This window comes from Manacus candei, unplaced genomic scaffold, assembly GCF_025592945.1.
Source record: "Manacus candei isolate 608988 ecotype Guabito, Panama unplaced genomic scaffold, ASM2559294v1 h1tg000057l, whole genome shotgun sequence".
In the NCBI taxonomy this organism is placed as follows: domain Eukaryota; kingdom Metazoa; phylum Chordata; class Aves; order Passeriformes; family Pipridae; genus Manacus; species Manacus candei.
The window spans coordinates 12,365,856-12,388,438 of NW_026138105.1; the positions used below are offsets into that span (position 1 = coordinate 12,365,856).

Genomic DNA, 22,583 nt, shown 5'->3' on the forward strand with positions numbered 1-22,583 from the left:
GAAGTGTGGGATGCCATGAACCTGGAGATTGGCAACATGATCCTCGTCACTGGTGTAGCTTAAACAAGTCTTGGAGGTGCAGCAGCATTTGAGACAGAGATTTTTGGGGTGGCTGCATTTGGTGGGGCACAGCAGTGTAGCACAGCCGCTCTCTGCAGCTGCATTTGACGCCAGGACAGGGACAATGTTGGAGCATGTTCACACCAGGGGCCAGTGTGACTGGAGCTAACCTGGCCCCTTCTCTGCCTGCAGCCAGGATGCTCTTGGCAGGACTGGGGGGAGATGTTTGAGCAACCAGCTGGAAGGTGGGGGGCCCAGGGGAAACACGGCTTGGGCCCCCCTTGCCGGCTGGTGAGCAGGGCCATCACTCCAGCTGGGGTCGACCAGCCTCACTGCGGCCCCACTGGGCTGAGAACATCCGTTTTCGGTGCCTGTCGGCCGCGATTAGGGAGCACAATGCTGACGGGTGCGCGGGGGGAGCCCAGGGCCGTGCGGCCGGCGGTGCTGGGGCTGCCACAGGGGGGGTGGCAGGGGAGGACGGGCTGCCCTGCACGTCCCAGCGCGGGCGCTGCCGCTGCCTTGGGTCGCGCGAGGCTGCGGGGCCGTTACACAAGGGCTGGCGAGCAGGGCCGTGTGGCCCCACGTGCCGGGACATCCTGTGTCCCACAGGACACCGTGTGTCCCACCCAGGGTAGCCCCAAGCTGCTCAACACCTGTGGACATCACCCACAGGAAAACAGCTGCAGGATGCAGCTCAGCCTTGTGGTGCTTTTCCCATCATGGATGTCGATTGCGGCACTGGGAGTCCCGGCTGGAAATGGGGCTACGGGGGATCCCAGCTGATGTGACCAGCTCAGATTTGGTCTGTGCATCTGGGATTTGGGGCAGAGTATCTGTGCAAAGGGAGAAAGTGTGGCTAATAAAGCAGCAGTTCTGCTGGGCATTTTCCTTGGTGGGTTTGTAGCCACGACAAGAACAGAAAGCCAACTGGGCGAAGGGCTGCTTATCCTCTCTGGCTCCCAAACGGGGCTGCTGGGGAAGTGGCCAGACGGGAAAGAAGGGGCAGGATGGGGAGGTGTTTTCAGTCAGGCAGAGGTTCCCTGTCCCATTAATCGCTGTGGCCTAGTTGGGTGTCTGCAACAAGAACGGGGCTAATCCTAATCCAGGGCGAGGATAAAGGGCCACAAGTGCCGCGTGCCAGAGAGCCACGTTCTGGTTGGCACTGGCTACCATGCCTTGGTTTAGTGCCCTAAGCCCTGGGGTCAGTCCAGCTACCCCAGACCAGGATTAGCTGGACCTGCCCTTTGGGATAGAGTCAGAGCTGCTTCAGGGCCTTGGTCTGTCCACTGCTGCCAGGGGACACCCTTCCAACCCCACTGCTGCCAGCACAGCAGAGGACAAACACACAGAGCTCATGTTTCAAGTTGTGTGTGGCTTTTCAACCCCATCAAATAGCTTTATTCACACAAACGTCCCTTAATTTACAAAGCCTCTGCCATTCATACACATCAGGGGATCCACAGTGTTCAAAGAACTTAAATAGAACATCTCATACCAAACCCAAGTAAACCAAGTACAAAAAATATTTATATAAAGTTGTTCACACATAGGTCCTAGATTACCAGCTTCTGTGCAAAAAAAAAAAAAAAAAGAAAAAAAAAAGAAAAAAAAAGAAAAATACAGATTCATTTACTAATATTATCTTGAGTTTGGAGTCTGGGTTTAAGCCTTCTGCTCTTGCTAGCTCAGCACAGGGGCTGTGGGGACCAGGAGTCCACAGCAGGGCTGGGGCAGGGTGCCTGTCCTGGGGGTCAGCCAGCACCCCAGTGGTGTGGCAGTGAAGCTGCTCATCCCTGCAGAGCTGCTGCGTTTTGCTGGGTGAATGAGCTGAAGGCCCATGGTGGGCTGGGCAGCTGCTGGGAAGGGGAAAGGTGCCAGGATGGGGATCAGCAAGCACTCCTATGTGGCCCATGAGCTCTTCCAGCGGCCTAGACATCACTCTCAAAGCTAAAAGCACTACAGGCAGGCTACAGAGAAATAATGTGGCAGGTCACAGCTGGAAGAGAGCAGCTCTCTGTGCTTCCCTCCCAGCTGCACCCACCACCTCAGACACCCTGGAGTGTGAAACGCTTTTGGACATTAAGGGTCACACTGTGGGATGTGCCTGTAACCAGCAGAGGAGCACAGGAGCTGCTGGCACAGCTCTCCCCATGCCAGTGACAGCTCCTGGGTGAGGGAGCCAGGGGCAGGAGCGTTGGCTGCATCCTGCTGCCGAGGGACCGGGGGCTCTGCTTTCCAAATGCTGCCCCGGCTGATGGGATGGGGAGGGCTGTGAAGAGTGGAGTAAAGCCCACAGCCTGCTCCTGCGGCACGGCCGAGCCGGCACAGCACTGAGCACCACACACCCATCCCATGTCAGCATCGCCAAAAAGGGGAACAGGAGCCCCCTCGCCCCACGCAGCTCTAGTGTGAGGCTCAGGCAGCAGAGGCCTGTGGCGAGGAAGGAAAGCAGCAACGGGTTTCCCTGTTCTCCTGACCAGCAGAAAGCCCAGGGAAACGAATCCCAGTTTGTGCCCTGAAGCAGCTGTCCCATGATGCTTGGCAGGCTTAAACCCAGACTCGAACTGCACACGGAGGAGACAGACACCGCACACAACGGAGGATTTCCACGACGATGGTAATGCTCGTTTTACATCTTATTGCTCCAGAAAGGCTCCGGGAGCCTGTGATATGTGAAGGAGCTGGGTCCTGAGGAGTAAAGGAAGACCACAGGGGTAACTCTTATCTGTCACTAGCACTGCTGAACCTCAAACACGGCAGCAAGGGGATATGGGGAAGCTAATCTAACCCCTCTAGGCTAGAGCCACCTCTGCTTTTCTCCCCATGGACCAAAGCTGGCCGGGAAATCCCCGTGACACCTGCATGATGCCGGTGGTGTCAGCCTTGCTGCAGGCTGGTGCAGATAACATGTTTCCCAATCCTCCTGAGGCTTGGCTTGTTCCCCCCACCCACCCCACATCCCTCTTGTAAACAGCAAAGTCAGAAGTAAACAGTTTCATACAATCACTCCCCTGGCGTGGGCACCGGCTGGGGCCGCATGAGCCCAGAGGGCGACAGGGTTCTGCAACAGGGGCCTTGGCTCCCCCCACACTGACCAGGTACCCCCTACCTGGATGCCCAGCTTCACTGCAGCCACAAAAGACAGAGCCAGCCTGGCCCAGGCTGGCTGCAGGCTTGGTGTTGCTTTCTTAAGCTCGGGTTTTCCCAGCGGCACATCCTAATGCCAAGAACATCCACAGCAGAGGGTGAAGTTCAGCCTGCAGGAGTTTAGGCAGGTGAGGTCAGATAGACCCACCTGGCAAGAGAAGCCTAAACATCCTCTATCCCACAGCACATGCAGGTTTGACTGTTCCCTGTTCCCAGCTTGTTCTAGAGGGAGTGCTGGTCTGGACCAAAGTAACTGGGAGGAGAGATGTGGGGAACTGTAAACACAAGGCAAGTTCCTGTATAGTCTGGGGAGTTGAGCACAAACAGCAGCAAAATCATCAGGGAGAAATGCTCTTAAAAGGACAAACTAATCAGGGAAACATCCACGTTGGCCAAAGGCTAGCAGCCCTAGGACTCCTCCTGGGAAGTGTTTGCTAAATCCTAAGTAAGGCACTACGGTCTAGCTCACTAACATCAAGCTGCTTTAAAAACACATCTGCAATTCAAAAGCTGAGGTGGAGACGTGTGGTTTGAACATGGCCTGAAACAGCAGTGGACCAAGAGGACTGACCCTCCCAGGGCCTGCCGGGCTCATTCCTGTCCCCAGAGAGGAGCAGGAAGCTGGCAGCTGGCTGGAGGCAATGGTCCCAGGGAGCAACCCCACTCAGTGCCTTCCATCCTCACCTCCCGCCTTTCAGGTTTGGTATTCCTGCTGCTAGGAAGCTCCCTTCAACGGCAATGAGACACCTGCTGAGGTGCCATTCCAGCAGGGAAAGCCCTGTGAGCAGGGCTGGGAGGACAAAACCCTCTTATTGCACCCGTTCAGGCCAGGGTTCGGTTAGAACAGTTGTAACAGTCAGGAGCAAAGGCTCTGCCAGGTGGAGGAAGGATGGGGCCAGTGATCAGGGCACTAACACTGCACTTGTGAGCTACAGGGTTCGCTCTCCACCTCCTCAGGGGTGCAACACAGAGAGCTGCAGGAGAGTCTCACCTGGCTGCACCCTACAGAAGCATCCCTAGGGAGAAACACAAAAGCAGTGTGAGAACAAGGGCTTGGCGCTGAATCTGTGCTGTCTGAACCTTCACAAGTCACAGACAGATGGTCTGGAGCCTCCTGGTCCTCCTAAGAGGGACTTGGCCTTCCTGCAGCCACAGCCTTAGCTTTGTGTCCTGGAATAGATGTAAAAGAAGAAAGAAGCCCCTCCCTCCTTTCTCTGCTCTAGCTCTGCCTTAGCCCACCTGAATTTCCTCCATTTCCATTCATTCCCATGAGGTCAGCAAAGTACGCTGAGGAGATACACAGAGGTGCTGCCAGTTAGGAACCTTCCAGTGATGACACAGGAAAGCTGCAGCCTGCACACAGGCAAGGAGCAGTTCCCACAGCCAGGGGGCTCAAGGGGATCCCCTCCTGCCCATGGCCATGGCCATCTCCAGGCTGAGCACCCCAGCAGCTTGGGAGCATTGCTGGGTCAGGTCAGCCCTCTCCTCAAACCACTGCTGGGTGATTTAACCTGGTGAGAAACATTTTAGGTGGTTCAGAAGCTGCAGGGTGGAGAAGAGGTGGTGCTTTACATTGCATTTACAGTGAGCAAAGTCTAAAGATCATCAACATGGGGGCAGCCCCAGAATAGGAGTTTAACTACAGGCAAGGAAATCGAGTATTAACTGCTCAGCCTGAGGTTCCAACCTCCTTACCTGAGCTGTACTGTACTGTAACCCACCCTGAACAGCAGCACTGCCTTTTGCTTCCTGGAGATCATTAGCTAGCAGGGAAAATTTTCCCATGAGAGGCAAGAATCCAGCCCATGAGCCACTCAGGCCAAACCTCCTCCTCTCCCCAGCATTGTTCCTAAAAACTAGAGCTCAGCATTAAATGGATCAGAGCAATGGACTGCTTTGTGTTTCTCTTGTATGCAGGTGATGTCCACCTGAAAATGTACTCAGCAGCTCCACAGTTACCTCTGTACAGAGAGTACCAAACATCATAGTGAAATCCAGCTCAGGGAGAGCAGAGGTCTGCCCACCACAGCAGCAGATATGCCTTGCCAAATGGCTTTCCAGCTTGTTTATCCTACTCTATCCTAATGTCAACTGCTCACAGCCTGGGCAGCACCCACCTATTCAGGAGCTGCCTGGCTATGAAATTATTATTATTTAGCTGCTTGCAACATGTGATTCAAGATTTTTTCCTAAAGCACTGCACTCCCAGTGCAAACCTCGCTATCACTTTGCTTCCATTTTCCCTAGGCTAAATCAATAGCTTTCAACCCAAAATTGTGCCCAGCTGGACTCAGAGCTGGTGCCTGGCAGCACACCTCAGTGCCAGGCCACCTCCTTATGGAACCACATCTCTAGAAACATCTACAGAGTCAAATGGCAGCACAGGGGATGTGGGGAGGGCTGGGCAAGGGCAGCTCCACTCTCTGGATGTTGTTTAAAGGTCTCATCAGTGTGACAGCTGCCAGCTTGTGCTCTTCCACAGGCCCCTGCATCCCCCTCCCACACCCCCACAACACCCCTTCCCGACACAATAAAGTAACACCCAAAGATTTCACATTGCCAGAGATCTTCTGTATTATCATCTTCCCTTATCTTTGACTTCCTCGTTGCATGTAAATAACGGAGATTATGGGTCCCTGGTAAATAAATCTGTAAGAGAAAACAAGAGAGGAGAAAGACAGGTCAGGTTTGTCAGTGATTTGTTCCAGTTACTACACTGTAACTTCATTGTCACTGCTGGATGGAAAGGGTGTAGGACACCACTTCCACTGCCTGCCCACTGACCCCAGTTAGTCCAAAACAGGTGCTGCCACATCTCTCTACCTCACAGTGCTTTTGCTATCGATCCAGATAGGAACTGGGCTCAGTTTACAGTCAGTTCTTTCCCAGAGGGACTCAGCAGTGCATGGAGCACACTCTCAAGGTCAGCACACATCCAGCTGCCCCAGCGCAGGGGCTGAGCTGGGGTGGGCTGACTGGGGGCTGAGCGTCGCCCCATCCCACAGGGCTCCCTGCAGCAACAGCCCTGCTGGAACAAGGACAAGTGTTACCATGGCAGAGCCTGGCCTTGAGCATCCATGTAATGCATCCGTGAGCGCTGGCTCCCTGTGCTGCACCAGGAAAGGCGGAACAAGCTGTGATCCTGGGATGCCCTGCACCGCTCGCCCGGTGTGTCAGCAGCAGCTTGGGCATCTCAAGTGGCTCTGCAAGGGGTGGCTAAAATCCAGGTTGGTACAACTGGAAGCAGAGCAGGATGGGTTCACAGCTCAGCCCACAGAGATGCTAAGCACCAAGAATTTTAGGGAAGAGCAGGCAGGTATTTGCTGCCCCAATCCCTGTTCTGGCCAAAGCCCTGACACTCAGCATCCCCCATGGTCCTTGTAGAAGCAGGGGTGCTGTACCCATTCATCCACAGCCCTGGCACTGCACCCACCCATCCTCTCCGCTTAGGGATGCAGAAATCCTCAACTCCACACATAAGCCACCAGCATTTTCCATCCAATTCGTTTGCAACCCAGAAAACTGCCTGCAGACATCCCACACAGCAGCAGAGCTGGACCCAGGAAAGGAACAGGACACACGCACATGATGTCACTTCTGTACTGGAAATACACCCTTCAGGATGCCCCAAACTCCAGAGGAGGGACCAGCAGAGCCAAGGGTAGCAGTTGTGCTGGGAAGCAGTGGTGGCAGTTCCATGAAAGTCTCACTTTGTCACCCCTCCCTCATGCTACACAGGGGTGGTAATTTTCCAGGAGTTAACATCAGTTTAATTTTTCCTCAAACTTGACCTCCGAGCTCAAGTTATATGGAAAAAAATTGGGGGCTGGATTTAGCTCCCCCCTTCATCAGGGGCAGGTCCCCCCCCATCAGGGATAGGACCACAGGCTCTGCAGAGACACCGAGAGAGCAGCAGGAGAGACCTACTGCAGAAAAAATGCCACTGCCCAGCAAATTACTCCAATCCCTTAGCCCTAGGAAATCTCATTAAAGAAATCCATGCCTGAGGAACCATTTCTAAAGGGACAGGCTGCTCAGAGCAGAAGGCAGGGTCATGGGCCCACTCCTTTTCAGGAGAGGTCAACCAAGAGATGCCACTTTTGCAGGCTGCCATCAGAAAAAAACCCCTTCTGTTTGAGGAGGCGAGAGGCACCCAGACATCAGGTCAGGGGCAAACACACAAGGATTTTTCTGGAAGATTTCTCCTGTTATGCAGCTTCATTAGCAAGTAGGGCACTGTTTCTGTTTGTGCTTCCCTGGAGTAGGAGCATTTTCAGGGAGGGCTCTTGCTTGAGTAGCCCTGAGCTCACGGCTCTGAGACCCCACTGACGCACGTTGTTGCAGGAGCTTGTTCAAGAGCTTTTAATCCCTCCTCTGATGCCACTTATAGTTTTAATCAGCTCGAATGTTCATTCAGCATCAGCAGGACGTGAACCAGCAGCCCATGGAGTCCTCACCCAGCATGCAAAGGTGACACCAATGCGTGGGTCTCGCAGAGAGGGGAGTTGGCAATGGGGTCTGCACGGCAGAGAGGACTCAGTGCAGGGGAGGGAGAGATAACCCATCACCTTCTCGTGCTAACCACAATATCTGCCCCCGTGTGGGAACACAGAGTACCAGGGAAGGGGGCTGAGAGTCTGATTTATCTCCTGAGCCCTTTCTCACGCTCTGTACCTATATTTGTGATGCATTCTTTGGGAGCAATTTAAATCCAACTGCAGCAGTCTCCCCTAGAAGGCAAAGCAGGGCTGACAGTGAACAAACACAAACACTAATACATCTGGCCACAGGTGACACGATCCAATTCACCTGCAGGGCTTAATTTCACCCCAGGTAGAATCAATACTGCCAAGAAGAGTATCACCAAACTTTGGGGTGGCCTTGTGATGCTGCACCTGCTGCTATGGCCGAGAAGAGGAACCGACTTTGCTTCTACTGTCCCATGGCTTTTGTCCTTGCCAAGATCCACAAACCACATTGGAAACAGTCCAAAGTCAAAACCAACATTGTTTCAGGAATGAAATTGCTGTCCTTAGACTGGCCAGTGGGTAAAACTTGAGCTGAGTGGTACTAACAGACAAGATGTAACTTGATGCAGCACCCCTGATCACCAACAGCTATCAGAGCTGCTGCTGTGTCCCCGGTACCTCTCTGTCCTCCAGCTCCGAAATTCCATAGGGCAGCAGTTTATCAGCGGGCTGGGAGTGGCTGGGCACAGCACCAGGGAGCTCTGGCCAGACAGACACCGTCATGCAGGGTGAGCAGATGAGCTTGTTCAGCATCACCTCCCGGTGCACGTTGGAAATGCAAAGAGCAGAACAATGCAAATGCAAACAGCTACTTTCAGCCGAAACTGGAATGACCAAACCCAGTGACAGAGGAGTGCTGGAGAGAACCAGACTGCCCTCAGTTGTCAGACACCCTCCTGCTGACAGTAGCCCCCAAGATGCTGCAGCAGCCTGCAGAGATTCCTGCCAGTCATCTTGAGCATCCACCCCAACATCAGACCAACTGTTTCATCCACAGTGAAAATATCATGGAATACAATCTGCCAAAACAAGCTGCCTTCTACACTGATCACAACCATTGCAGTTTGATGTCCTGTGTGAATCAAAACTATAAAGTTTCTTAAAAGCATAGCAGTCAGTGTTGGGCTAGCAATCAAAAGATACATTAGCAGGTACCCAGCACAACCCAGCCACTCCCTAACTGTACCAGAAAGGCTTTTGTCCTCTTTGCCCAAAAGGCTTTGGAAACAGCTATAGAGATCTGTAGATAAACTTGGCTTTAAATAAACTTCTGCAGAAGATCTCAGGCTGTTTATAAACTTCTGCCCAAGGTGGGGAAGCACAGTATTCAAATGAGAAAGAGAATACCTTTGTTTTCCCCAGGAAAACGTTGCCCACCTCTGCTGGAAGCACTGCCCCAGGGCCACCGGCAGTGCTGGGGAGGAGGGCGAGGAGATAAGGAATCATCTCCACCTCAAGCACCCCCAGCGTCCAGCACAAATCAAGCCAGAAACACTTTCCTCTCTGAGAACTGACATTTCCTATCTGCATTTTGGAAGAGCAGTGGAGCGTGGAGCTGGCAGGTGCGTGCAGCATCCCTGGCAGAACTAAAGGCAAAGCTGCTGAGACACGAAGCGAAATCTGAAGAGGTCAGTGGCATAGCAAAGAATAAGCAAAAATCCGATTGCCTGGGTCAGGGAGGGTTACAGTTTTCCAGGTTATGACATGAACCAAGGCTGAGCAGGTCTGAACTATCCTGGGGAAGAACTCACTGCATGACCAAGCTACACGCCAGTGGCCACAAATAAGTTGGAAGGGGTTACGTGAGTTTCTCGGTCAACTAAAATTACCTGAGAGCAGAATTCAGGCCCTGCTCTAAATCCCATTTTAAGCTTCTCAAGCAGGTTTCCAATTTAAGATTTGCATTTAACAGCATTTAACAGCAGCCAGAGGAAGGTTGATTTGAATGCACTACTACACCAGGCATTAGAAAATCCCCATAGCAAAGCCCACCAAATACTCTGGTGCCCCACGAGTGAGGCAGAGGAACGCTCTGGGCTTGCAGGGAACATATGGCTGGTGCTGGGCTCTATGTGGGCCAAGCGACCACGCTCCGTGTGCCAGGCTGGGTTATGTAAGAGCATCCATGGCTGCTGCAGCTGTGTCACCACGGAGCGATCGGTGCAGCATCACGGATGGAGGGGGGGTGGTTGCAGGAGGCAGCTGGGACTGAGCAAACAGCCGCAGGGTAGGACTGTCCCCTCGGTGTTTGTTATCCCTTCATGTACTATTCCGCAGATCTGCGCAGGATGAATTTTCCCCGGAGGGCAGGGGCTGGTTGCATAACTCAGCAGCATCATGTCAGCACAGAGCAAGCCCAGATGGCACAGCCCAGCCTGACCCTCGGCAGAGCTGCTCCCACCCCGGACCGGCCCCCATGCCTCACCCCCGGGGCACAAGGTTGGGTGAGTGTCTGCTCTTGCCCCGGGGCTGGAGCACACCCTTCTTAAGGGCTCACATTTCTGCAGATTCACTCCTCTCACACTAATCCCCAGCCCCACACTTGCACTGGGACCAGTATCAAGCCCCAGGCAGCAGTGCTTGAATCAGTTACCTCCACTTGAGACCTCAAGGGTGTTAAATATTTTGTGCTGTGGGATGGTGCAAAGGGGATGGTCCGTGCACAAGTTTGGACAAACTAACAGTGACAGAACGAGACCCACCCAATGGGTCTTTCCATTTCCATATCCTTATTTTTCTACATACAGCACAGAGTGTACCTGGGCACACGTAGAGGGGGGGATAGGCAGCACATTGTTTTCCATAAGCTCAGGAACACTCAGGTGGGCAGCAATGAGGGGTTTTAACAAAATCTGCCAAAACAGCCTCACCTTCCCCACTACCTGTTGCTGGAGGCTCCCTCTCGGAGCAGGTCAGGCACACAGCCATCAGCTGAGGGCTGGTGAGTGCTGGCCAGGGAAGCCATTTCCTCCCTCTTTGCCCTCTTGTATCCATGGTCTGCTCCAGTCCAGCTGGCTCTGTGTGGTTTTGGGGTGAGGTAGGTGCTGGGGGGCCAGGCTGCAATGCCAGCACCTAACAGGCAGGCTGTCAGAGGTCTCCTGTGATCACTGACAGGCAGGCAGCTCTGCATGAGCCTGAGAAAGGACCTGGGGTAGGAAGAGATCAGCCTCACCCCTGGTAATCTGTAATTCCTCAGTTCCATTGAAATGCTTGGCTGGGAAAATCCCTAGTAACAGCTCCTGTTTACAGACAGCTTTGCCATGTAGGCAACACCTCCCAGTCCTTCTGTGTCACTGGTTAATGACAGGGCCAGTTACCCCACGTCCCTGGGGATCCTTCCAGACCACGTGTGACCACCCAGGTCTCAGGATCAGGACCTCTGAGCTTGAGACTATTTAGCTAGGGGGAGAAGGGAGGGGAATCTTGAACAGAGCAGAGCTCAGTCTGAGCACTGCTGTTTTGTAAACTTCCTTCCTGAGCAGACACAGGTCTACAAACACAGATGCTGGAGGCCAAAGCATCTCCTGGGTTTGAGCCACTGAAGTTCACACCAAAGGGAAGTCCTGCCCTTAACAGGGAAATGAAACAGAGCCACAAGACAGACCCACGTGCCTCGTAGGTGAAAGGAAACAGCTTCGTGCTGAGGCAGATGTGCCACTTGGTGCCTGCTGACAGAGCCAGCTGAGCCCCGAGGTGCCCTGTCCAAGTGCCACAGGGGAGGGGGATGGTGCCAGACAGTGAGGTGCTCCCAACACTGATCACAGAAATTACACCACATAGCAGAGGCAGAACTGGCAGCTCCCTCCCTGCCCCTGGGGGAGACAGACGCCCCCATATATTATACCAGGTACTCACAGGTCTCTCTGCCACACCCCAGCCTGTCTCAGAACCTGTGAAGAGCCTGTGAAGAACCTGTGAAGAGCAGGACTCCTGCCCAGCCTTTCCAGCTCCACTGGGCCTTTGGGCAGTGGCAGGACATACAGTTGCTAATTCTATTTCCCACCTCTACTTTAGTTTTGCTATTTTTGCAGTAGAATAGGTGAAAACAACCTCAGAAGCACTGCGCTGATGAGTCACTACAGAAATAGCTCCGGGAACATAAGACTCCTTTGTGTCACTACAAAGTGCACTATGGGGCCAGTATAGCAGACAGATTAAGACCAAATGTGTGAATCACTTACCCAGCTGCAAAGCACAGCAGTGCCCTGCCCTGAATTTAAGCAGCACATGTAACCTGGTCCATTCTGGTTTCAAGCTCAAAGGCATCAGGTCGATCCTGTGGGTTAGCAGCCAACATGTCTTTCAAGAGCTGCTTGATCCCCTCAGACATGGAAGTCCTGCGTTTCTGAGGGATGTGCAGCTCCATCTTTGGGTTTTCTAGCAGCGCTTCCCCAACGGGCACAATCTCGGTCCCCTGCTTGATGTAGGTCCCCAGCAGCTCCTTCTTGGTCTCGGCATCAATGAAAGTGATCCTCTCAATCATGGCCCAGATGATGATGCCGAGGGCGAAGATGTCAGCCTTGGCAGTGTAGTGTCCTTCCCAGACCTCGGGCGCCATGTAGAAATCAGAGCCACAGGCCGAGGACAGCCAGTACTTGTTCACATTCACATTTTTGTTCTCGTGCCCACCCTCCTTGCCCCGAGCAGTCAGGCCAGCACAGACCTTGCTCAGCCCGAAGTCGGCCACCTTGAGCACAGGGGTGCCAGACTTCTCTGTTATCAGGATGTTGTCTGGTTTCAGGTCCCGGTGGACGATGTGGTTCTTGTGCAGGAAGGCAATGGCGCTGGTCAGCTGCAGCATGAAGCTCTTGTTGGTCGCCGGGTCGGGTCTTCGGGAGAGCACGTACTGGTTGAGGTCTCCCCCTTCACAGAACTCCATGACGAACCACAGGTAGCAAGGCTCCTCTGCATAGCCCAGGATCCTCTCACCTAACCAAGAGGGATAAGAGAGTGGGTTTTTCAGGCACATTACAAAGTCTATCCTAACCCAGGGCGGATAAGGCACGGGTCTGGTTTATGTGGATACAGGAACGTGACCGGGACCTGTCACACTGCAGGGCACTATCAGTGGCACTGCTGTGGCTTCAAGTGCCTTGGGATCCCGTTGAGCACCATGCACCAGCACCCCATTTATCCAAGCCACTGCCTGGGAGCCAGCTCAAGGGACCTCTTCCCAGCAAAGTGCAGCGAGTGGCACTGAGAACACCTCTGCTCCAGTCCCACCATCAGGCCATTCTCCCCAGGCTGACAGCCAAGGGACAGAGGCTAAAGGCACAATTAGCAGCAAGTCTACAGGAGGAAAAAAAGTCAGTTCTGTGTGAACACCTCCTCTCCCACCTGAGCTCTGCTGCAGGAGGCAAAGGCTGGCTCACTCTGCACAATTTACTGGAACTGCACGTGGGGAGTAACCGACAGCCCTGAACTGAGCCAGTGCAACCTCACTAAGAGTGGTCACACCAGTGTCCAAGCCCTGCAGCCCACGGGGTGTTCCCAGGTCAAATTTGTGTGTTTAGCTCCATTTGTGCTGGGGGAGCTCTGCCACTTCATCCAGCTTTCATTAAGTGCCAACAACTCTTTAATGAGATGAAAGTGGAGGTCCAAGCAGCAAACCATGCCTGCTGAGTGTAATCTCAGCCACGCTGGTGACTGTTACTGTTGCTACTACTCAATATTATACCCCAAGCAGCTTCTCCCTTCACCAGACATCAAAGTGAGCTCTTCAAGCTCAGAGCATCTCAGGGTCGATTCATTAAATCTAGGTTTTACTCCATAAACCTCCTGCCAAGAAAAGGACTCTTCTGCACATAAATTAGATGAGTGGAAAACACAGCAGAATCACATCAGCTAATGGGGCCAGGTCTACCACTGGTGCTCCCTGGGGATGCCAGGGTGCCCCAGGGAGCACTGGCAGACCTCGCCCCACTAGCTGGTGCCAAGATGCAAACCCCACTGCCAGACCTCAGGTCTCTTCCATAGAGCACCCAGGCGACAGGCAGAGCCTGCACACACCACCAGAGCATCATTTTACTCTAGAAACTAGGTTTTTTTACCCTCAAGCACCATAAGGGAGAAACTGGAGGACACCACTCACCTCTGCCACTGTTAACAAATCCCACAGCCAAACTCCAGTGTTTTGAAAGCAGTTAAGTAACTCCACCCATTTGACAAAGTTGAGTTTTGTTTGAGCAAAGCCCTAGAGAGCATCTGGGAAAGCTAAAAACTTCCAGCAGCAGGTAAAGCCAAGGACTACCAGGGACACCCAGCTCTGGGCTGCACTGGTCAGTGATCGGTGTGGGTGGGAATATCAGTTATTTGCACAAACAGTCTGTATCCATGGCTACTGCTATGGAAATGGAAAGCTGCACAACACAAGGATTTGGCTGCACCTCTCTGCCCTCAGCAATCTTCTGCTGAGATTAGGTCTGAAGGTTAAATCTAGGGAATGGAAGAACAGGCTGGAGATACTCAAGGCACTGGGTGCACTTTGGGGGTCTCATTTGGCTGGAGGAGGGATCAGCTTGCAAGCCCAAGGGCCAAGTGGGAGCAGCACAGGACAGGCTTGGCTCTGGAGACCAAAATGCTGACTAGGAAAAGCAGCTTCTCTGGTGTGAGCCACCCTTTGGCATGACAGCATGGAAACTGCAGCAAAGGCTGCTTGTCCTGGGAGCAGAGCCCTTGGCACAGCCACGACAGCCCCAGCTCACACCACTGCCACCACCACACTTTGCTAAATCCAGTGACATCACAGCAGGACACAGGGTTTGGCTTTCCTGCTCCCCTCTGCATCCATACAGCCCCAACCTGGGGAGCAGGAGGGTCTGGCTCTTCTCTGCTGGGAATCAAGCCGTGACAGGGAGCACAGCAGAGCCTCGCTCCCCTCACACACAGCCAGGTGGGAGCATCCACACAGTGCTGCCGACAGCCCCTTCCCACAGGACGTGGCTCAAACACTGGCTCAGCAGCAGCCAGGACCTGTTGCCTCTGACAAGCCAAGGTTTGTTTTTAGCATAACGAAGGCTCTGATTTAAAACTTGGCCCCTGAACCTCAGCAAGTGTGAGGAGGACAGCGACCCACCAGTAACTGCAAGCACCAGGCACTTCAGTTTGGGTGGAGCGCTGCTAGGAGAGGCTTAAGCCAAAAGTAATATTTCCTCATTTTCTTTCTATAATCTAAAAGTGTTTTAGTTGTTAAATCATCTTCCTGCCTTCAAAACAAACAGCTTTAAACATAAAGAGCTGGCAAGCTGCTTCCTAAAGATGAGATGTTAGCAAGCTGAAGCCAAGCAGCCAAGAGCTGATGACAGGCCAGACCTGTTCTCCATCACCAAACCAGCTCCCTGCCCAAACCCAGGATGGCACACACTCATCCTCCATCCTTCCAGCAGCCCCCCCCCCCTCACCTATCCTGGGAGCTCATTAGCAGCATGCTAACTTGCTTGGCTTCAGAGGGAAAACAAAAATCTAGGGAGAGCAGAAGCAGCATCACAGCGCCTACCACGTGTAACCTCTGACTCCCTCTGTGCAAAGAGGCTGTGCCAGAGAGATGGGAGCTGGCAGCACCGAGCCGGGTGCTTGGAATGATGGCAACACACATGGGTGATGCCAGGGCAGCCCACAAGTGAGGCTGAGTGCTGGTGGCAAGTTGGTGGCCCCACAGGTGACACGCCAGGAAGCAACACCTTATACCTGTTCACTTAAGGGAGCTCTGTTACTGCTATAGGTTAGGAGCAAGAGGGGCACATGGTGCCCTGGAGGTGCTCCTGTATCAGGGCTCTGAGCACATTGCACTGGTCTGTGCCTCTCCTCCAGCTCAGTGCTGGGCTTTCAGCTTCCTTTTTACACCCTGCCCTTAAATTTAATCACTCCACATCTCGTTAAAATGATAAAGGTTCAGGTTCCCCTGCTGTAGCTGAGACCCAACATTGCCCGGGTGTCCCGACAGTTGTGCTCCCAATTCAGAAGGTCTTGGATTAATCCTCAACGTGCCCTGAGCCCAGCACGTTGGCACAGCATCTGCGCTGGCCCGTAAATAGCCCAGCTGCAGTCGTGCAGAATGGCACGGCAGCACAGCTCCACGGCCACCGCGGCAGCCCCGGCACTGCTGCGCACGGGGAACGGGAGCAGGAGACCTGGGGGGGCTCCTCCAGCTCTGGCTTTTGCTTTGGAAATATTTATCCGTGTCTATCTGGACCCAAGGCTCGGGAAGGCAGCGAGCACAGGCTGCCCCAGCACAGCGCAGCCCCCAGGGCAGGCAGGAGGAGGGCAGATGGAGGGGGGAATGTGCTCTGGTTTGGGGAGTCAAACTGCTCCTGTTCAGCCCGCGGCTGCAGCAGGACTGGGGCAGGCAAAGCCCTCCCTGGGAGTTCAATCCCCACCTAGAGATGGGGGCATCTATGGGGCTCCCTCCCCACCTGGAGATGAGGCACCTACAGCTGCCCAAGAGTTTTCCCAAAGCCAAGCTACCTCTCCTCGGGGTGTGCAACATGACAGAGGGGGTGTAGGAACCCACCCCTGTACCTGCCAAAAGAGCTTGACCTGCTACAGCTGGACACACACTCGAAGGGAAGAGTTGGCTCCTTTCCCAGGGAGCCCGGAGTCCAGGCTGCACAGGAATTCGGACACTGCCCTTCCCGGGGAGCCTCCCTTGGGTGGCTGTGTGAAGGGAGACCAGGAGCTGGGCTGCATGGGGAGAGCAAGGCAGGTCTGGACATGTCCCTCCCAGAAATACAGAGGGGACAGGGAAGGCAGGGGCAGTCAGAGCCACAGGTTTGCTCAGAGGATGGGTCTCAGCAGCCTCACATGAACTCTGTGCCTGGCATAGGGTTTGGGGGCTGCTGATGCCGGGAGTTCAGCTGGGGGGCACTGAGAGACTGAGCCCCTGAGGAGCAGACAGGAGCCCTGGCACACAAATTTGGGGCAGAGGGACTGGGGTGAGCTGGCTCTGCCCACAGAAGGCTGGGGGGCCCAGGGGGCATCGAGGGCTCCAGTATTTTTCCACATCTTCACGGCACGTTGGCAAAGCTGCGTCTGACAAGCAGCCAAGAGAGCAGAGGGAGGGAGCATTTTGGAGATGTCACTATCACAGCCATCGGCTGTGACAGGAGAAGGTGACCCCTGACAGCCCCGTGATGCTGCTGAGGGACCCCAGGGGAAAATGGGGGTGTCAGCCCAGGCTACAGGCATTGATGCTTCTCCTGGGCTGTTCCCACAGAGCCAGCACTGAGGGGAAATGGGGACAGTCCCAAAGCCACGAGAGTTCGAGGGAGCAGGCAGGGCACCCTAACAGGCTGCAGCCTTGGGGTGCTCAGAGATGGGACATCAGGCAGAGATGGGGAGATGTCCCCTTGGTGTGACTGGGGCAGAGGCTGTGAAGGTCCCCAAGGGATGTGTGTGGGCTGTGGTAGCAGAGGGAACCCCAGGATTTGGGGTGCAAGGGAGGAGGACGAGGTCAGTGCTGGCACAGAGTGCAGGGAAAGGCTGGGGTCACCACACAAGGATGTCCCCCAGGGCTGGGTCTGAGCCTGGAGGTGGCAACAGGGTCCCTCAGAAGAAGGGGATGGGGCTGGGGTGCTGCAGGACCCCCCCTTGCATGGGGCTGCAAGACATGGGTGTGGGCTTAGTGAAGGGTGTCACTGGGAGCAGCACACAGGAAAGGGTAGAGAGGATACACAGGCAGAACCTAAGGGCAGGGCATGGGGGGACAGGGCCCAGAACAGGGATCCTCCAGGTGTGCTCAGGGTGGGTGGCACCAAAGAGGGGCAGCAGAGAGACCTTGTAGGGGAGCCTGCAGGGACAGGATGGAGGTGAGTGATGGGAACAGCAGGGAGCAGGCCTGGAGCAGGTACCCCAGAGGGAACCCCAGGGCTGGCAGGGTTGATGGGGTGCCCAACGGCACAGTGGGGGGAGCCCAGGGGTGGTTATGCTGGAAAAACAGTGAGTTAAAGTGGAGGGAGGGGTGTTATGAGAGCTGAGGGGAGCTCTGGGTGCTCCTGAGAGCAGGCACTGCCATTGAAGGATTTGAGCAAGGGGGTGATGGGGAGCAAGGGAGGGCAGCAGCAGTGCCTGGGGAGGAGGTGCTGGAGAAGGGTGTCCCATGGGAAGGGGGAAAACACCAGGGTGTCCTGCATGGTGTATCCCAAGGGGGATAAAACCTGGGGGTGGGGTGACAGGGGGTGGGCAGGAGGACTTGGGGGGGACACTGATGACACCAGGGAGGGTGTAAATGCAGGTGCTCAGGGAAAGGGAGGGGGGGGTGTGACAGAGGTGCCGGGGACAGGGGCCCCGGAGGCCCTGGGCGCGGGAGCAGCCCCGAGGGTGCCCCAGGAGGGGGGTCGGTACCTTTGAGGGAGGTCTCGACGAGGCGCAGGTAGAGCTGGCTGCGCTTGTTGCCGTGGCTCATGCGCTGCCCCAGGCCGTGCCGCTGCAGCACGCACTCCTCGAACCGCACCACGTTCGGGTGCTGCCGCCGGAGGCTCGTTAGGGCCCAGAACTCGGCCAGCGCCAGCTCCACGTTCTCGGGGGCGTCGCAGCGGATCCGCTTCACCGCCAGCCGCGCTCCGCTGCGGCCCGACACCGCCTCGTACACCACGCCGTAGGCGCCGCGGCCGATCTCGGCCAGCAGGCTGTACCGCGGGCCGCCGGCGCCGCCGCCGATGCCCGGCCCCACCGCGGCCGCCGCCATGGCCCCGCGCCGCAACGCCCGCCGCCGCCTCCCCGCCGCCGCCGCCGCCGCCCTTTGTGTCCCGCGGCGGCCGCCGTCCATGTCCCCCCCCCCCGCCCGCCCCGCGTGTCGGGCAGCGCCGCGCGGGCGAGGGGGCACGCGCGGGGGCACGCGCCGGGGCCGCGGCCGCGCCGCGGGGCGGAAAAGCGCGCGCTGCCGGCCCCTTTAAGCGCCCGGCCAATCGCGGCCGCGCGGGCCGAACCACCGCCGCGCCGGGGGGTGGCGGCGGCGGCGCCCGCCGCCGCCCTGGGGGTCGGCCTCTCCTCGCCGCCGCCACCCCGGGTCTCGGAGCGGGGCGTCCGGGTTTGCGGCCCCGCGCGCGGCCGCCGGGGCGCGGCGCCGCCAGCGCGGCTCGGCGGGCGGGGGGAGGTGGCTCAGCGCGGCGGCCGGCCCCCCCCGCTGCCGCGCCGCGGTGGTACGCGCCGCGCCGGTGTAAACAGGCCGGTCATGGGGGCCGCCCCGGGTCCCCCCGCCCGGCCCTCCCGCCCCTCCGGGCGCGGCGGGAGCTCGGGACTGCCCCGCGGGGCTCACCTGGGGCGCGGCGGCGGCGGGGGGTTCCGGGCCGGGCGCTGCGCGGCGTCGTGTGAACGGGCGGGGCGGGGCGGCGGCGGCGGCGGGATAAGAGCGGGGCCGCGCGCCCTGACGTAACCCCTTATGTAACGGCGGGGGGTGACCCGCCCCCACCCGCCCCCTCCCACCGCCCCGGGTCGGGCGATGTCCCGGGAGGGGCCCCGTGCACCGGCGGTGGCCGTGCGGTGGAAGGGATCTGGTGCACCGGGGACGGTCGGGTGTGATGCCGCCCGGCGAGTGGCGCCTTGGGAGGCGCCGGTGTCCCGGGAACCCGTGAATTCCCGGGAGACGCCGTGCCGGCAGTAGCCGTGCGGTGCTGGGTGCTCGGTATACCGGGGAGCGGAGCGATACACCTGGGAGTGATGCCCCGGGGAAAGGGTGATGCCGTCAGGGAGGTGATTCCCCGGGGAGGGGGTGATGCCCCGGCACCCGGTGAATCCCCGGGACCGGGTGAATCCCCGGTGCGCCAGCGGTGGCCGTGCGGTGTTGGATGCTCGGCACGCCGGGGGCGTTTTCACATTTGGGGGCCCCGCTGGTGACGGTCCGACCCCGCTCCCGGCGATCACCGGGAGATTTCAGCTCGAAGTTCCCCGGAAAGTAGCCACGATCACAGGAGGCATCGCCCTGCTGCCCTGCGGGCCGGGACCGGGGTTTTCTGGGGCAGCCCAGGCTGGCGTGGGGCGGCGCGGCACCCACCGGGTGTCCGTGTGTGGGACGTGCATCCATCGCCGAGAGCGGGACGCGGCGACTGCCCCACGCCGGGGCTGCAGTGTGTCCCTCCGGGATGGCCGTGTCCCCCGGGATTTGGTCCTGGCTCCCCGCGGGGCCGCATTTCTCCCGCGAGCAGGGAGTGTGAGATGGCCGCGTGGCCACGCGGGGGTCCCGGTCCCACGCACCGCCCCCAAACTGCTCTTCACAGCTGGGGTCTCATCCTGATCCTGGCGGTGCTGGGGGCTGGCAGCCTCCTGGGATCGAGGCTTTCCACGCCGCCGTCCCGCTCTCCGTGGATTTCGGGGGGGGACGGGAGGGGGGAGAATGGCGACGAAACCGCGTAACAGGTACTTTTCCAGCCGCGTTTTCCTGCCCCTCGCGCGGTGCCGTTGGCACCGGTCAAGGAGATCGTCTGCAGAGCCTGTTCACGGAGGAGCTCTCGAAATTCCCTGATATCTCGCCTCGCTGCTGAGCCATGTGCCGCTGCGATCACGCAGCCCCGGCAGCTCCGGGCTGCGTCACGCCGGTCCCCGCGGGGAGGGGACGGCGACCCCCGGAGCCACCGGTGGCTCCAGCGCGGGGCTGCCCCGCGGTGACACGGCGGCTGCAGCTCCTGCGAGTGGTTTGACCTCAATTTGCTTTTAAATGGAGCCACTTCACCTCCCCGGGGGGGGCTGCGGGCGCCGCGTCCCCGGTGCCGCTCGTCAGCGCCGTGACTCGCCGCGTTCGCGTGGGCGCCGCTTCTCGCACCGCCGTCGAGTGGCCCTTATGCCTCCTGCCCACGCAGGGAGGTCACCGTGTGCCCGCTCCCTGCTCCGGTGCCCTCTTTGCCGGTGCAGTCGCCTGGGGTTCACTTCGGCGCTGTCACGGGCGGTGGGAGATGGTGCAGCTCCCGCGGGAGGTTTGGAGCAGAAGCTCATCCCGCATTTCTCCCAGTGTTCCTCAAAATGCATCTCCTGCAGGGCCAGGCAGGAGTGTGAATGTTTTAGGAGTTTCTGGAAAAGCCCTGCCCCGCTGAATGGGATAAAGCTGACCGTGCTGGAGGATCCACTGCCAGTCCCGCCGGCAGCGCTGGGTCACGGTCCCGCTGCTCGGGGACAGCCCCGGCGGACGGCAGAGCTTGTCCCAGCCTGCAGGGACAATTTACCCCATCCCGGGATGGGGGGCCGAGCGCCCTGCCTGGTTCGGGGCAGGGTCCCCGGGGGGATACTGGGGGCGCAGGGGCAGAGTGGCAGCGCCGTGTGACGTGAGCTGCCATTAAACTCCCACCTTCTTCCGCGAGTGCCTGGCACGCTCGGCCCCCTCCTCGCCGAACCCGCCTTTCACTCATGTAGTTAAGAAAAGTTAACTTTTCTATTACCGCACATTCTTCTTACCCAGGTGCTTAATTACCATTGTCCCAGGGAAATGTCAGTGTGACTCAGAGACACTTTCCCATTAGGAAGAGACAGATGAATATCAATTAGAGTTGCTGGTGGGTGGGCTGGATCCCAGCTTCTCTCCTGGGGGACCCTGTCACCCCCCACGCCTGCCTGGACCCTCTCCCAGCTCAGCACACCTGTGACACTTTGCTCTGGGGACAGGAGTAACTCGACTTCCCACCTGGAGCAAAGGGAAGGAACCTTATTCCAAACGACTTTTCCCTCTGTGTCCATGGGGTTTGCTCCATCCCTAGGAACACATCTCCCTCCGGTGCAACTACCCTGCGCGGGGAGGTGGCTGCACCCCAGGCTGCTGGGTGCATACATAAATATATGTATATACATATCTAAATAATGGATTTGGTGCAGAAATGGTCCTCTGCACCACATTTGCAGTGCCTGCAGGACAGCCAGTCCCCAGCAGCAAGGATTAAACTGCCAGGGGGCTGCCCACAGCCCCTCGCCCAAGGTGTCAGTGGTGGTTTGCAGCTGTGTTTTGTTCTCAGCTTTGTTCTGTGCCTGCACAGACCAGCACAACCCAACACAGTGAGGGGAGGCTGTGGCTGCTCTCTGCTTGTGTGCTCCACGGGGCCTTAGCTCCATTCCCCCTCACTGTAGCACCCAGGGTGGGTTCCTCCGTTGGCCCTGGAGGGGATGCAGGATGCTCTGCCCTTGCCCCCCACCCCATGCGCTGCTCCCTTGGTCCCTCTGTGCAGGCACAGCCCCAGCCCAGATGAGTTAAAATTCACCTCCAAACAAAAGCTGTGGAGTCCCATCTGCTTTTGGGGAGCAAACATGGGTGCCAGTGGAGGTGACCACCAGCCTAGGGGATGGAGGACCACATGCCCAGGCTGCTGTGGCTGCTGGGTCCTGGCTGTGCCAATTGCCTCCACATCCCTCACCAGTGCTGGGAGAGCTGAGCAGGGGGCACCAGGTCCAGCAGCTGGTGTTCAAGCTGGGAGAACGGCAGGTTGCTGGGAAACATCCCTCTTGAGCTCCGATAAAAATAGCTCCATCTTCAAGGCAAGAGGATGGGCTGCGCTGCCGGCGGCACAGGGGACGTGTCTGCGCCCACCGGGCTGTGGGGCCGGGGCAGGCTGGCCTGGCCTCACAGGGTCTGTGCCATGGACCCCCATCCCACACCTCTGTTGTGACACGGTGCAGTGGGACGGTGGTGCACGGGCTCGGGGTGTGCCTGTCATTGCCCAGTGCTGCCCTCCCTCACCACGAAATCAGACTCGGAAATGTGAGAGAACAGGAATCAGGGCTGAGCAGGGAAAGTGGGGTGTCTCTGTCGCCCCACACAGCTCCCCCTGCCCCTTCAGCTCATCTCTGGATTTGCTCCCATGAGGAGGGAGGGGTGTGGGGGATGTGGACTTGGGGGGAAGCTCAGTGGGGTCTGAGCCTTGATTTTGTAGAGATGGG

The 22,583-nt window shown here is 57.4% G+C and overlaps 1 protein-coding gene across 1 annotated transcript; it reads right to left on the minus strand.

Annotated features, from left to right (window-relative positions):
• Positions 1-1,417: 1,417 nt before the first annotated feature.
• STK35 (serine/threonine kinase 35) lies at positions 1,418-18,513 on the minus strand. Its single transcript, XM_051802979.1, has 3 exons — positions 18,075-18,513; positions 11,918-12,665; positions 1,418-5,856 (listed from the first exon to the last, which is right to left on the minus strand). The coding sequence occupies exons 1-2, from the start codon at positions 18,496-18,498 to the stop codon at positions 11,953-11,955; spliced, it is 1,137 nt and encodes a 378-aa protein (XP_051658939.1). The 5' UTR covers positions 18,499-18,513; the 3' UTR covers positions 1,418-5,856; positions 11,918-11,952.
• Between the last annotated feature and the right edge of the window lie 4,070 nt (positions 18,514-22,583).

What these genes read in the sequence shown, in the direction of transcription:
- STK35 (XM_051802979.1), bottom strand. Translation starts at nt 18,498, where the DNA reads ATGGACGGCGGCCGCCGCGGGACACAAAGGGCGGCGGCGGCGGCGGCG. An exon ending in CGTCGAGACCTCCCTCAAAG is followed by an intron (nt 12,666 to 18,074) that starts GTACCGACCCCC and finishes CCTCTTGGTTAG; the next exon opens with GTGAGAGGATCCTGGGCTAT.